At 43.2% G+C, this 16,059-nt stretch overlaps 1 protein-coding gene across 1 annotated transcript in view; it reads left to right on the top strand.

Moving 5' to 3' along the window:
* Positions 1-16,059, top strand: part of LOC119402285 (uncharacterized) — a 93,078-nt gene that overhangs the window by 16,410 nt on the left and 60,609 nt on the right. The window contains exon 2 of the mRNA XM_037669435.1: positions 6,600-6,685. Coding sequence (XP_037525363.1) covers positions 6,622-6,685 — 64 coding nt within the window. The 5' untranslated portion in view covers positions 6,600-6,621. The remainder of the gene's footprint in view (positions 1-6,599; positions 6,686-16,059) is intronic.

Here is a 16,059-nt window from a genome sequence, read left to right as displayed (position 1 = left end):
AAATAAGCAACTTCTCCTGGAAAGCCCACAATTTCTAGTCGTGCTCTTTAACAGCTTGGCATGCATTATTGCACAGAAGGCTTCGTATAATTGATATACACGCGCAATAGCATTTTCGATCCTTTATATGTGTGACTTGCGATTAAGCTGGATTACTGAGGATATCCTTCTTATTTGTTATCACTGAAAACGTAGCTAATCTGTCCCTTCAGCGATTGAATATGTCGACCTCATCGCATAGGAATGGTTTGTATGAAGCGTACACAGACTTGGGCAGGTTTGACCATAGGCGCAATGAAATAATAACTTCTCAGGTAATACGTAGTCAGATTACGATACGATTAGGAAGCGCGCCGTGGGGGAGGGGGGGGAGGGAGAGGTCCTGAAATTTCGGTTACCTGCGGTTCTTTACCGTTCACCTGAATCTGAGTGCACTTGTCTCTAATCGAGAATCCGACCGCAGCAGCCGGGATTGAACCCGTGTCTTCGGATCAGTAGCGAAGCGCCGTAACCACTGTATGACGCGGCTGACGGCACACCGGACTCCCTTTACAATGTGCACCCTCACGCTTGCCAGTCAGTTGTCAAACCCCTTTCACTATTTGCCCTCCGCACGTCAATTCTTTCCTATTTCTGAAATATTTTCATGTGCTCTCACTGCTTACTTCACGTTGAAGAGACAGTATGAAACTCACTTCGTTCCGTGGAGCGGCCGTATTACCTTACGCTAGCGTTTTGTAGAGTTACGTCAGATCGGAACCTAATGGAGTGAGCTGCTAGCCTTACTTCGTATAACATTCCAATTTGTTGCTATCGCATGCATTTGCGGTAAAAGTGTGACTATTTTTTTTAATGCGAAGCATTTCTTAGCGAACCTTTGGCACTTTGAGCGTTTCTATCTATCTATCTATCTATCTATCTATCTATCTATCTATCTATCTATCTATCTATCTATCTATCTATCTATCTATCTATCTATCTATCTATCTATCTATCTATCTATCTATCTATCTATCTATCTATCTATCTATCTATCTATCTATCTATCTATCTAGCCGCGTACGTCTGGGTGGTCTCATGATCGCATCCTCAACTTCGCGTAGACCAAAATTGACAGGGGGCGGTAAGGGGATTTGACGAATATGACTGTCGGGTCATGACATGAATAACGTGAAAATCCTGTCGCGTACGTCGTCAAGCCCTTTCCTCCAGACCGACATTACGCCTGTATAGGCTGTTTCTCCAAACCAGTTTATAGACATCGCGTGGCTCTGTGGTAGAATACCTGATTGCCCCGCACAATGCTTGGGTTCGATTCCTGCTGGGATCGTAATTTTAATTATTTCCATTCGTTGGGTCAACGCTGCCAATGACGGTTTTTCGTAACGCTCTCGCTTTGACTTCCAGTCCCATCGTGGGCGGAGCCACCAACTTGATCTGGGGGCCTTCGGCTCCCCAGATTCGAGTTCCTCAGGACTCCAATAAAGTTCTCGTCATGTCATGTCATGTCAGACAGAGAGTGGACCTAGTTGCATCAGCTAGTATGGATTCAAAAAAGAACTTCTAAGTGATATTTTAGGCAAGCAGAATCTGACGAAACCGCGGCCTACGGGTCAGCAGCCGAGAGCCACAAATAAAATAGAATTTGTCATGTTTAATCGTAAATACAGCGTATATACCAGGCTCAAACACAAGAATTCGCTCAGATTTCTTCATTGGCAGTACCGTGATATCTATTTTTTATGATATTTTCTGCTACCAATAAAACCCATGGAACATATGAGATAAAACTACTGCGAAACATTACGCTGCACATCTAAAACGTGCCAATGAATGTAATTACAAAAAAAGGGGAATTGTCTGAGCAGCTTGTTTTCTGTATATTTTGCGACACTAATGAAACTGACAGACAATTAAGCCAAGGAAAGCACATGGGACATTATTTGTGGTTTATTAACTGTAGTGTAACGTTTCTGACATAAATTGAAAGGAGTCAGAGTGGACGAAAAATCACCCTTTCCTTCGATGGGATTCGAACCCACAACCTTCGAATTACGCGTCCGATTCACTAACATTTGAGGTATGACGAAGGGCGTTTCCTCGTCCCCCTTTTTTGGGGTATTTATGTGTGCTTAGAGGCACAGGTTAAGACAAAAGTTAAAAAAAAGTCAAAATCTTTTCTTTACAATTTCGCAAGTGTATTCATTTGTGCATATTTTTCAGGTTTGTGCTTTTCTTGGGAAGAGTTTTTTTCTGGGTGAAAAAGAGCCTTTCCGAAAGCGAACAATGAGTGAACATGCACCACAGTATAATCGCCTCGCATGTACTCCGTGCTTACGACACACGTGATTAACGCACGAGGTCGTGGCTGACCAATAAGCCCTCGCCTGCTACATAACGCATCAAGTCTGCCGGGACGAACCTCTCGCTATGAAACTACGAAATAAGAGGAATTCGCCGAGGGTCTCGTTTCTCTGTATTATACACAACTAATGAAACCCACTTACAATTAAGCCAAGGAAAGCATATGGTACATTATTTGTGGTTTCGTTACTGCAGTGTATTGATTCTCACATAAATTTATAAGAAGTAAAGATTCCACCTATGGAAAGGATCATTTTACGGCCACTTTAAGTTCTTTCAATTTAAGTGAGATTGATTACCCTACAGTTAAGAAACCACAAACAGTGTCTACTATGATTTGCTTGGTTCAACTGTCTGCCGGTTCCATTAGTTGTGTATAAGGCACTGACTGTAATGAATTAGAGCACTCTTCTACGTCATTCTCGTAAGGTATCCAGAGGAACTCAAAATAAAGAGCGATAGGATTGCAGAACTTGTGAACATGGTGCCGAGATTGCTGCTCTAAGGCCGCTATGAAAGCGCCAGTTGGCGAGATTTTCATCCAAAGCTTTGTGGTTGGGTCCACAAAGGCAATGGTTTGTAGGGGCCCGCATTCGATAATAATCTGAATTATATTACGACTGCCTGAAATACTTAAAAAACACACATTTATACGAGCGCAGCTTAGCAAGTCGACGTTGCTCATGAACCAAAAACATTTGCTTTTGCTCTAAAGCTACGTGGGATAACTTACGTGTGCCTCATCTGTATTTTTTGACATATAAACCGTAGCATCGCAATTGAAGCTTAGAGTCTATCGCACATATGTGTGTGTGTCAGTGGTAAAAAGACGCCAAAGCAGCATATTGACCTAAGATTCCAACAGGTGTTGTTAGTCACCCTGAATAAAGATGTTTGTAGGTTTATATATGCGAGCACCGTACGGGTCCGTTAGGCCATTAGATGGAAGGGGTTGGAGCACCAATAAACTCAGGGTAAGCACAATTTGAGACCGTTATCTATGGATCGGATAATAGGAACTCGATACACTCACGTAACTGCCACCGATATTTTTTTTCGAGACTGAGGGTTAAAATCGCGGGTGAGGCTAATACAGGCAGAAAAGAACTGCAGAACCGTTATTTGAAAATATTTTTGGCAGTGCTTACCTTTATTCAACTATTGTATTAATCATACTAGGAGAATTTGAAAACAGCAGGAAAGAAAAACAAGCGTTCTTTTTTTTCATCTTGCCGCTTCGAGGGATGCGTACGAACGTCTTTGCGGAGAAAGAGGTACTTTCGCTTCTTGAAGCGATGGATCTATTTGCGGCCGGATTTCAACGCTCTCAGGAAATGCCTATGTATCTCGCGATGTCGAGTGCCTTCACGCGCGGAATCTTCTTCGAAATCTCGTAGCTGTTGCTCCGCGTGTCTGTTACGTTCTGCAGAAGGCAGTATTTTATCTCCGGGAACATGCCGAGCTCATCCCGGAAGGCAAATACATCATACATGATACACAGCACGATGCACAGCAATACATGATATTACAGCGAAAGCTGTTATGAGATCATTTCAACGGCCGTTTTTGGCGCCGTAGTTATCCGCCGCCGCCGCCGCCGGTGTCCGTAGCCGCTATCGCACGAAATAAGAAAAAAAAATGGTAATAAGAAAAAATGTCCAGGATGGAACGACGTTCGAACCTGGGCCCTCTGCGTGGGAACCAAGTGTTCTACCTCTGAGCTATGCCGGTGCTTGAAACTGCATTGCAAAAGGACCCTATACAGACTTCATGTCGCGAAGGAACCACATTAACATATGTAATGTAGTGTGGTAGAACAGTAAAATAACAACCAGGCGTCACACAAACGCGAATTCTGTAACCGGGCGTCACACAACGCGAACTGCGCAACGAGTGGGTTGTTGAATGCTTACAACCCATTACAAAGGCCTCTGCGATAATTCATCGTCATCAGCCACAGCATCAACAAAGTGCACATAATGTCTTACAGGTGTTATCGAGTACCACGGTTCTCCGCTGAATGACGAAAATTGCATAGTGAGTGCTTCTCTAATTCACAAAAATTATGATGATTTAAAGCGTAGAGGGTTCCTCGCAAGTGCACTTCTATTGGTTGCCAAGGAAGCCCATAAGGCTCCCATGATCCATTTCCGCAGGGTCGCAATAAAGTTAATTCCCTCTCTCTCGCTCTCCGTTTCTCCGGTTAACGTATGTTATAAAGCGTGATTGGACAGTTAAATAACGACCGGGCGTCACACAATATGAATTACGTAACTATTGGGTCGTTTAAAGCTTCCAAGCCATTAGAATTGGCCCAGCCATAATTCTTCTTCATCATTAACCGTCGCATCAACAAAATGCACGTAATGCCTACAGATGGTACCTCGCATCTCCGCAGAATAACAAATAATGTCGTGGTGTGCGCTTCCCAACTTCCCAAAAATTATGATTTGTGCCGTAGTGGGTACGTAGCTAATGTACTTGTATTAGTAGCCACAAGAGAGTTTATAACGGGCTCTAGAAATGCCGCTCTTCCAGCTTTCGCTGCGTCTGTGCAGCGCTTTCCGCGCAGGTCTGGCGTTTTTTTTCCACACGCTCACTTCCCTTTTACACCCCTTGCTGTACTGTAGTACACATGGCTATGATGTGATGTACCCTCCCTTTCCACATTTCCTTCCTCATCGCCCTCACAACTCTCCTCACTCTCTCTCTCATTTTTCGCCACCTTGCTATACTATATTATACATGGCTATATTATGCTTTATCCTCCCCTTCCTCTGATTTCCCTTCCCACCCGCGTGCCTTCCTGTACTATACTTGACTACGCTATGCTCTAAAGTGCCCGTCGGCCTTTACATCCTACTTACCGGTACATCACTGCACCTCACCCTCATTTCACTTTCTCACCTCTTGCTATCTATACTACACATGGCTAGGCTATACGTAGCGGATATGCCACACTTTACCTTCACCCCGTATTCTTGACATACCATACAATACATGGCTGTGCTGTATATGCTATTGCCGGCATGACGCCATACATGACTATAATATGCTTTGCCATCTTCCTCCCTCATTTTTTTCCTCCTCACCCTCAATCCCTTTTCCCGAAACCTCATTGTAGCATACTATAGATGGCAATGCTATACATGGTTTGCCTGTGTGACGCCATACATGGTTATGCTACGCTTTATTTCCTCCCGTTTACATCACTTCCCCTCAACCTCACTTCCCTTGCGCACCCGCCTGCTACATATGGCTATGCTATACATGGTTTTGCCTGCGTGACGCCAAGCGACATGAGACGACGACGACAGCATGCAACAGTCCGGGCCCCTAAAGTGCTCCGCACTTGGATAATCCCATACAAATGTCTTCAAGTGCGAGGAGTCTCTTTAACGCATGTATCGTTCCGTGGAAGAATAGTAGAATGGTCCTTGACGTCGAAACATCTCAACTGCTTGAGGAGTGTGTGGTTTAAAGACCCGCCCATTCCAAACCGCTGACTCATATTTAATCATCATCGTCAACAACTGCATCAACAAAGTGTGCCGGTGCGCGCGTGGCCTTACGGGCGCGATGTGGGTACTTCGGTACTATACTTGCAGTAAGCATTCTTGGATAGCTTGAAGCGGCCTATTTAACGCTCACATACATTTATTTGTTTGCGGCATGGTTGAAGCGTTCACCGATAAGAGATGTCAGGCTAGCGATAGAGAAGGCAATGCGAACGGGGCCAGATTACGCGACCGTGTTCTATTGTTGAATGTGAAGCTCAAGCGTCCTCCAAGTTCTTAGTCACCGTTCCTGAAACAATGCCCACACATAACTGTGCGTGTGTACGCGTACCACTATATGTACACATTTGTAGGCGTAGTTATGTGTGGGAACGTTATCAGACATTGTTATCAGACAAAAAACTGGGGCGGCCTCGGATGCTGTTGTTCTGGCTTTCCATATGGTAGTGGAAGAGGGTGTTCTTGAATATTTAAAAGGTGCACTTATAAAGCAGAAATTGTGCCATGTGGTCCATTGGAATGTTTAACCTAAGATTGTTACCTCTTGCAGGTAATAATAATAATAATAATAATAATAATAATAATAATAATAATAATAATAATAATATCTGGGGTTTTACGTCCCAAAACCACGATATGATTATGAGAGACGCCGTAGTGGAGGGCTCCGGAAATTTCGACCATCTGGTGTTCTTTAACGTGCACCTCCTCTTGCAGGTAAAACAAAGAACAAAGCAATATGGACGTCCTGAGGTTTGGCGTAGTCATGGCGCTTTTATACCCCGAGTCGCTCGCCGTACTCTGTGAGTGTGCGGTTTATAATTCTAAGCTGGGCGAGTTTTTTGCTGGGTTCCACCAAGAGTTGTGTTGCGCCCTTTCTATGAAACAACTAATGTCGCTAAAACGGCATGCGGTGAAGTTACACGAAAAAGTAATCTGAGCAAAACTGATTTAGGCATCCGACTCTGTGATCGGTCTTACATATCTCATTTCTGCGCGTGCGCGAATATGGAATTAGGAGAATTGCTTTTAAACTCAGAAAGTGCTATTCAACTGTTCCACAGCTATATACTGGCATTATTGACACTAAATGTAATAGAGCTAAGCGACATATGGTGTTCCATAGGTCATGTCTTGGCTTGTTGCGTTGTGATTTAATATAAGTTCGTTAAACATGTTATTCTGGCGCAGGGAAGACAGGGAAGACAGAGGAGCACCAATGATTTATATAAAATTAGCATACTAACATAACACTCACAAAACTCATAGCAGACATTGTTTTTTACGCTCATGACACCACTACTGATGATGGCCCACATAATAAAACTAACAGGAAAAGCTAACATAACTAATGGATAACATCTCATATTTGTTAAACTATGATGCTTACCGTGAGACATTGGCCAGTCATCTGGCTAACAAAATGTGACATCTTGCAACATCTCGCCGTTTATAGGTTGTTTGTACAATGTTGTCGTTCTAGTGCCATAAAACATTACTTATTCTGCAAGCCTTAATTTTTTGATACTACCATTTTGTATGATTACGCGAGAACACAAAAAATACGTGGTGTAGTTTATCCTCTAATATTTGTTTGATCTTTATTAGCGTTTCATTTTTACTAATGCTGCATGAACTAATTATATTAGTTCTGTAGTTTTCACTACTATGTGGTGTCTACTACTTTTGGTCATGCATAGCGTGCAGTCAATGTATAATGAATGTTCACTTTATGTTCGCCTCCCCCACCCCCCTTACAAATGCGTCATGCGAGGACAATATGACACTAGTAAAGAATTAAAATAAATATTGAGCAAGTGAGTGCGCCAGGGAAAATAAATATCTTGTGCCACTTTATGAAGAGTACTTTCTCGCCATTATTCACCATTTACGTCCGCCGCAGTATGGGAATATTGTTTATTCGTAAATTGATAAAATTGCTTTTATGAGGGTTAAAAAACACCACTAATAACACTTCATCCGCATATCCTTTACTGTCATCGTGTGGTGGCCATAACGACTAATGGAAACACAGACTAATTAACGTCTTGCAAAAGAAAGTTCTACGATGATTACAATCAGCCGGATGATCGTAGAAAGGTGGAAGCTTGAAGGGATGAAACATTTGTCAACACGGGTGTCGCTGGAGCCGACGCTTCGACAAGCGGACTTGTCTTCTTGTTGCAGCATTGAAGAAGACAAGTCCGCTTGTCGAAACATCGGCTCCAGCGACACCCGTGCTGAGGAATTTTCATCCTGACTAGAATAAGTATCACACAGAATTCACACTGCGCCCCTACAGGGCGTCCCAGCTATCAAGCAGCCCGATTAAAAAAAAAAGAGGAACGTCGTTACGCGAAGCACACCTAGTGCATATTGTTCCCAGTACTGGTGCAGCCACTACTAATTTGATCGTTAGTGATGTTCAGTCAATTAGGCATAATTATGTTTCTTACTCAATAAGCACTCACCTAATCAATAAAATCGCAATGAGACCTATGCGGGCATGTTCAAAACACCTCTAACTGCGCTATTTTGGTTGCTTTGGTTAATAAAGAAAGCCCGCGGAATCTGAAAAGTGACATGTGACAAGACTGCAGCGCGCATCAGGAAGAGGCACCTTCAAGCAGGCTTCCTGTGAGGTAGCTAGTCAAGAAAAATATATGGATCGCCCTGTCTATACTCCCGGGCCGAAGGAACGCGCCGCTTTGATCTTGAGTCAGCCATAATCAAAGTAGCTCATCGGCAGCGTTATTGAGGAGGACAGTCAGTCGTAAGGTGCGGATAATGATACTGGCGTACAATCGAGTGCATGTAATCCCTGAAAAACTGTGACGCATGTTGGCACTCGCATTGTACCCTTGCCAAAGTCCGGAAGCCTGTCTCTGGCAACGGAACGAAAGAAAAGCAGTTGCTTGCAGTGAGCTTATTTGAGGGCACTGCTTTATTTTGCGGGGTTGAGCGTAGTCCCGTGTTATGTTTTCATATTTCGCGGGCTTCCTTTAGCAGCCGGAAAAAATGAGTACCTCATTAGTACGTTGCTGAAAATAGCGCAGTTAGATAGCATTTGAGCATGTATATGCATGCCCAATTCACATTTTAATGATTAGGTGAGGACTTGTCGAGTTAGAAACACAACAAGTACTACTTACCTCAACCTCATCAACCAAAAAACTAGTAGTGGCTACTACAGTATACTGAAAATAGTATGCACTAGATGCACTGTAAAAACAATTGCCCTACTTTACGACATAATTTCCTCATAGTTTGTCACCTAACACTTCTTCGAAACTCGAAAACGATGTTTCCGTTGGACGTACAGATGTACAAAAACCGTTCAACAAGACATAAGTGCTTTCGTACTTAGAAAACAGATTTTGTAAGCCTACTTGTACTTAATGAGCAAACCATTAAAATACAGGCGTGCTTATAATGTGACAACAGAAGACCCCGTCTTCTGTATCTGTACTCTACGAGCCATCCATAACAAGTCAAGGTGTGCCAATAGTTCCACAACGAAGTTGTGTATCCGCACGCCACAAGCCAGCCGTTAAAATAGTGTTTTGCAATATTGAGATAATGTCCGACCATTTACGCTGAACTCTGTGCTGCGAAAGAATACTGTGCACATTGCGTCCACAAACAACGTTCCTCCAGTGAGCAGCAGTTGCTGCTCAGAAACAACATTGTTTTTAAGACACATCCTGGAGCATTGTAAATATATAAGAAACACCAAAAAATTCATTTGATAAAATATTTCAGTAGCAGACATCTTGAAGTTCGAATTATATGACTTTATGCTTCATGAAATGGCGAAAGAAGGTGCGCTGTTCCCTAAAGCAGTGGCGAAACCTGAAAAACAAGCTGTCTGCAAGCTGCAGTGCCAATAATTCCCTCCGCACCAGGCATGAGGTAACCATGGCTTGTTCCTGCGGTTGAGGAAAGAAAGCAACGCTATAGAGCAAAACATCTGCTAATGTCGATAATACTGACCCAAACAAAGAAATATTTAAAACCACACAAATACAGTCTGTTCAGATAAGGTTGCCCCGGTATGTCCGGTGACCATGTCTTATTTTAATGAGAAAATTCAATTTGCACACCAAACGTCGGGGACAACCAAATCTGTTTAGAAAGAAAAAAAATCACAGCATATCCACGGGGTGAATGATGATGAGTGGGGCGAAGCTACGGAGGGAATCATCTGTAAACCGTGAAACTCTTCCGTGAAATGCGCCCAGTACATAATATAAAGAGTGTGAAACATCGTGTGTATATTAAACATCAAACTTTTATTGTACTGTTGGTTTACGTGGTCCTTTCATTATCACTTGTGATCGGTGAAATGCAAGGAAGAAGTCCGCTCCCGAGCGAAAGAGCGCCAAGAGCGACCGCATTCCCCGCTCGCCCTGTGCGAATTAAAGGCAAGGCTAGAGGGAAGACAGGACGCGCGTTCCACGACGTGAGGTCGGTAGCATGCCCAACGAAAGCCAACGGAACGCGATCGTGCAAGTGCTCCGGCTTCGCATCGCCTCATGGTTCCATTTAGCGTCCCAAAACCAAACATATTGCTCAAGGTGTGCCTTGCGTTTTTCGTAGAAATAATTTCCTTATCATGTACATTAAGACGAAAAGTTGAAAGCTCACTAGAGTGTATCGCCCGCAAAGTATGTCTTTTAGTGTGATTTAACTCTCGTACGGCAGGGTCCTCGCGCCGTTGCCGGTCCACCTCGCCCGTTGACGATCGGGCGAGGTGGCTAAATACAACTACTACTACTACACTTTAAGAAAAACATCTGGCGTTCTTTCGTTCTGCTTTTACAAAACATCTGGCGTCTTTCGTTGGTTTATTTCATCAATCAACGGCGTTTTGAACAAAATTTTTATTGTTTAATCACGCACAGGAGAAATCTCACCAGGCACTACCTTGGAGGTAAACAATGGCTGCTAATGGCAATGAGAGACAGAAGAAGTCGGCTTTTAGCTAACACTTACACTTCTACTTCTACTAACGTTTCCTACTGGAACATGCCAATGGCTGCTAATGGGGAATGAGAGACAGAAGAATTCGGCTTTTAGTTAACGCGCACGCTGCGATTTTTTATTGTTCAACAACGCACAGGAGAAATCTCCCACCGGCACCACCTTGGAGGTCAAAGCGTAAGATTTGTTACTCACTACTACGATCACGACGACTACGAGGGACGAACGGGTGCCGCCTTAAGGAGCTTCGCCCCTAAAAATCACAGCATATCCACGGAGTGAATGATGATGAGTGGGCGAAGCTGCGGAGGTTCATCGGTAAACCGTGAATCTTCCGTGAATTCTGCCCAGTACATCATCACCGACGTGAGATCGGGCGCGTTTATACTAAAGGTTCGATGAGTTATGACGACTTGCAGCTCACTTTAATTTTACATGTACGCTGTGAATTTTCATTGTTTAGAAAACCATTGCTTTAGAAAACATCTGGCGTCTTTCGTTAAGCAGCTGGCGTCTTTTCATTTTGCTTTAGAAACATCTGGCGTTCTTTCGTTTTGCTTTTACAAAACATCTGGCGTCTTTCGTTGGTTTATTTCATCAATCAACGGCGTTTTGAACAAAATTTTTATTGTTTAATGACGCACAGGAGAAATCTCACCAGGCACTACCTTAGAGGTAAACAATGGCTGCTAATGGGAATGAGAGACAGAAGAAGTCGGCTTTTAGCTAGCACTTACACTTCTACTTCTACTAACGTTTCCTACTGGAACATGCCAATGGCTGATAATGGGGAATGAGAGACAGAAGAATTCGGCTTTTAGCTAACGCGCACGCTGCGAATTTTTTATTGTTCAACAACGCACAGGAAAAATCTCCCACCGGCACCACCTTGGAGGTCAAAGCGTAAGAATGGTTACGCACTACGACTACTACTACGACTACGAGGGACGAACGGGTGCCGCCTTAAGGAGCTTCGCCCCTAAAACGCGTTACACATAGAAGTGCTCAGTGACCCAGAATCACACAGCGTGGGGCACAGCAGAGTAAAAAAAAAACAGGCATCAAAAGAGATCATTTTAGTGAAAGAAGATTTCACATTGGTTCATTAATCACTGTGGACACTAACTGAACTCCAGAGATTGTGGTGTGCGATAAGGTAAAATTGTAACGTCTAAAACAAACAAGTGAAAATTGAAGCTTGTTGAGAAAGCACTGTCAAAGAAGTTTGACGTTGTGTCATACCACAAAGTATAGCACGATTTGAAATGGCACAGAAAGTCCTCCGACTTATCTTCCGAAGTCACTGTTTAAGTTACGCGCTCGTATTTCAAGGTACAACAGGGCGTGTCGCTGAGCTAGTTGGTTCAGAACTTGAGAAAAATAGGTATGACGCAAGAAGGACGGGAACAATGTGAAAACACGCGCTGACATTCTCGGGCGCCAACTTCCAAGTGTTTATTACCAGAAACCACGCTCATTCATACATGTTGCCGAGTAAGCAAATCTCATACCAGATATAGTAACATCAATGAACTAATAAATCATCATGAGTCAGGGCTCCAGCAGATTCGAAATACATGCACCGAAAACTGCATGACCTGAGCTGTAAAATTATGCCAGAAACCTAGAAAACGTCTCTTTAGGGAACCCAAGCTCAATTTTGGCCGCGACACTCGCGCAGCTCTAAAAAACAGATGCATTTTTGGAGTTGATAACAAGATATAATGCGCCACATATTGCGTCATATAATGCAGAATATATCGGTAACATCTGATGAATTATAACTCAATGCATTATTTTTAAGGGCAAAGTGGTAGACAACGTCCCCGATTTGAATCACACATTCGTAAAAACAATTAAAAATAGTCTTTCACAGAAAAACATTTTCAAACTTCAGCGGTTTTTGAAAGCCACACAAGTTTAAGCGCAATTGAAAGTATAATAGTGAGTGGAACAAGCCACAAAATCTATATTAGAAGAAAGTGCATAAATAATGTCAATATGAACAGCTTTATTATCCTCAGCTTAACGTGTCTACAGCAGTAAATTTCTGAAATCACGTATTTTATGCAGTGCACAATATACGCGATATTTTTTCCTAGGATGTCATTCAAGAGAAAAGACAACCAAAACACTCAGTAGCTTGAATTCCACTTATACTTTTATGGAATAATAAATGAAGTATTCAAGACTATCTGCGTTTTCTGGCTAGGTGCGGTCAATGTTCTGAAGCTGTCTAATTGGAAAGAGTTTTTTACGGCAAAATTATTCATGTTTTCTTTAGGTGAACAAAATTTTTCTTCTCAAAACTGAGTTTGAAATCATTGTTCTGAGTCTAAAACCTGTTCCTAGAGTATATTTCATCAAAATCGGGGATGATGACTGGGACGTCGTAATTATGTTTGAATGAAAGTTCAAGGTTCTAATCTAGGAAATGTTGTTGACTTTCTCACTGAAACATGGCTATGCCACATGCGCCACTGTCCATCACTATCGCCACACAAAAGCCATTCCTGTACTTCCGAATCACTTCATTATAAAAACGTGTAGTTACTGCAACGCACTTTCGTAAGCACTGCCTCCTCTTCCTCTCCAAAGCTTGAAGTAGTGTATGCTGGCTGCTTGCAGCCGCTCTCCATGGTTTTAATTGTGTTGTCTTTGAAAGGGACATCAAACTGCTGTAGTAGCTGGGAAAAAAGGTACAGAAGGTTAAAAGAACACAAACTACCTGACCTATTTAGAAATGGTTTCACTGTTCAAAGACACCAATCTGTATGAAGTTATTAACTGGAATATTCATTATCATACATGCCCAATACAACAGCCGGAATCGGGGATGAAGTATTTGTTACGGCCACAAGAAACAACGAAACAAGACTACGTGGACTTACACATTTAACATATTTGCAATATATAAAATCAATATTCTCAAGCATCATCCAGTTTTGCCCACATGCCTTTGTAATTCACAAGTATTAACAACCGAGGGAACAATTAAGGATCAGAATGCAAAAGCATTGTGCGGAATCTTCTGCAGTGTCATTTTGTCACACTTGCTCATCAACTGAAGCAGATAGTCCAACGTGTGACTACTAGTTTTAATCATACAGATTCAGCTTTGTGATGCTGAGATAAGTTATCCGAAAAAGTCCAGTATATCTGTGCCACTTGGCTGCCATGCAAATGAATGAGTAAACGAATAAATGTGACATGCACTAAGAAGCATCAGTCCTAATTCATCTAGTGTTAAAGGAAAATTGTATGCAGGCTATACAAGCTGACGTTTCAAGGAGATGCTTCCTAAGCACAAAATAAGCGGCTGATCATCTTAAGCATTGCAAGCGGTGCTGTTGTGAGCCTGAATATTGAGATTTTGTGAAAGAAACGCCGTGGAAACTCGAGTTAACTAGGTTATCGGGAACAGTGAATTCGGGAACTTCGTAAAACCGAGTGAACAAGTTTTGTTCGAGAGAACGACGTACTTGCCTAGTGAAAAGGCTCGTGATTGTTGCCTGCGCGCGCTTCGTGAGCAGCGGGAGCACACAATTCTCGTAGCTGGCCAGTGAAATAAAAGCGTCCTCAGCACACTCGTCTGACCCAGCAAACCGCCTGAGAAAATGGACGACGTGCATCATTGGCTTGGTTTGGGCATGGAAGCTTCGAGAGTATCCGGATTGTTCACATCATCAGACTCCACTTGTGCGACGGAAACAAGCTGCACTATCTCCTCGTCGTGGAGAACTTCTCTTGTGTCACGTTCCGCGTCCGCATCGGCGTGCATGAAGTCGTCGGAACTCTGTTGTACGGCCACCTGGTCAGGCCGACGAACCTCTTCACAACAAGTGGGCCACACCTCTTCCTGCTCGCTGCGGGCTTGTGGAACCAGACGAAGCCTTTCGACACACTGCCAGGCTGCGTCTAGCATGCCTGGCAACACGCTGCCAGACTTTCTACACGCCTTAATTTTGGAAAAAACCTTTTCTTTGCATCTTTTTTTTCCCAGAAGGCTTCGTGAAGCCGGGTTTGGCGGCGAAGTTTGTTTCGTTATTTTGAGTTCGTAAGAGCATTAAGCCTATGGGCTTTCTGCTGGCGGAATCCGAATTTCTTCGTTAAATAGGGCAATTCGTAAAATCGGGTTTTGTAAAATCTTGTTCCAGCTATATAGCATAAAAAGAGCAACCAAATTGTTCGAGATCATCGAAGCTTACAGAGTAGCAAGATTGAAGGACGACCATCTTCAACAGACACGAAAATAGCATACTTCTCGGTACCTACTGTAATTAGATATTCTTATTGCAAGCCGGCCTTTTGTGTGTGAATAGTCTCTTCCTGCATATCTGAGACTACAGAATGAGCATTTCATATTACCAGCAACAACGAGTATAGGATCGGCTAATCTTGTTGCTGGCAATGTATGTATATATATATATATATATATATATATATATATATATGACACATGAAGCCATGGCAGGAGAAGCCGACGAGGAAGCGGTGGCGCGTGAAATGGAATAAAAGTATGGCGTCTGTGCCGCTGGACGTCTCCCATTCATAGCGTCACACAAGTCGACAGGATGAAGACCTGGCAACCACTTCATCAGCCACGCATCATCAACGTTCCCAACAAGACGCCCTGACCACATACAGACCACCTGAGAAGATCATCGCTGCATACAGTGACCAGCTTCATGGCAGCATCATCGGCAGACCTCGACATCCCGAAGTACGCTGGATCGGCGGACGATGGGCCCGTAGAGGACTGGTTCCACCTTTTCGAGGTCCACGCTACCGCTGCATCATGGTCAGAACGGGAGAGGGTCAAAAACTTCAACGACTACGTCACCGGTGAGGTCTTCCGCTTTTACCTCACGCACATCTTCCAAAACAACGAATCTTGGAAAAAAAATCAAAGAAGAAATGATCATTCGATTTAAAGAGTACGATGAAGACTTGTCCGTAACCCACCAGCTGGATGCTTTTCATCACAGTAACGAGAAATCTTCACGCAGTAAGCACATTTGCCAAACAAGACCTCATGTGAGAAAATTGGCAACGATTGTACCATCTTATAAATCTTCCGACTATCCCTCACACATTCGAACACCGACTAGGAATTTACAATTCCAAGCAGACAAGGTAAAGTATCTGCTGACCGAAACGCATCCAGATACTTTTCCCAAAAGACCGAACCTAC

Source organism: Rhipicephalus sanguineus, chromosome 8 (assembly GCF_013339695.2).
Source record: "Rhipicephalus sanguineus isolate Rsan-2018 chromosome 8, BIME_Rsan_1.4, whole genome shotgun sequence".
NCBI classification, from domain to species: domain Eukaryota; kingdom Metazoa; phylum Arthropoda; class Arachnida; order Ixodida; family Ixodidae; genus Rhipicephalus; species Rhipicephalus sanguineus.
Note: the sequence above shows the minus strand (reverse complement) of the source record. Positions and strands in the feature narration are given on the sequence as shown.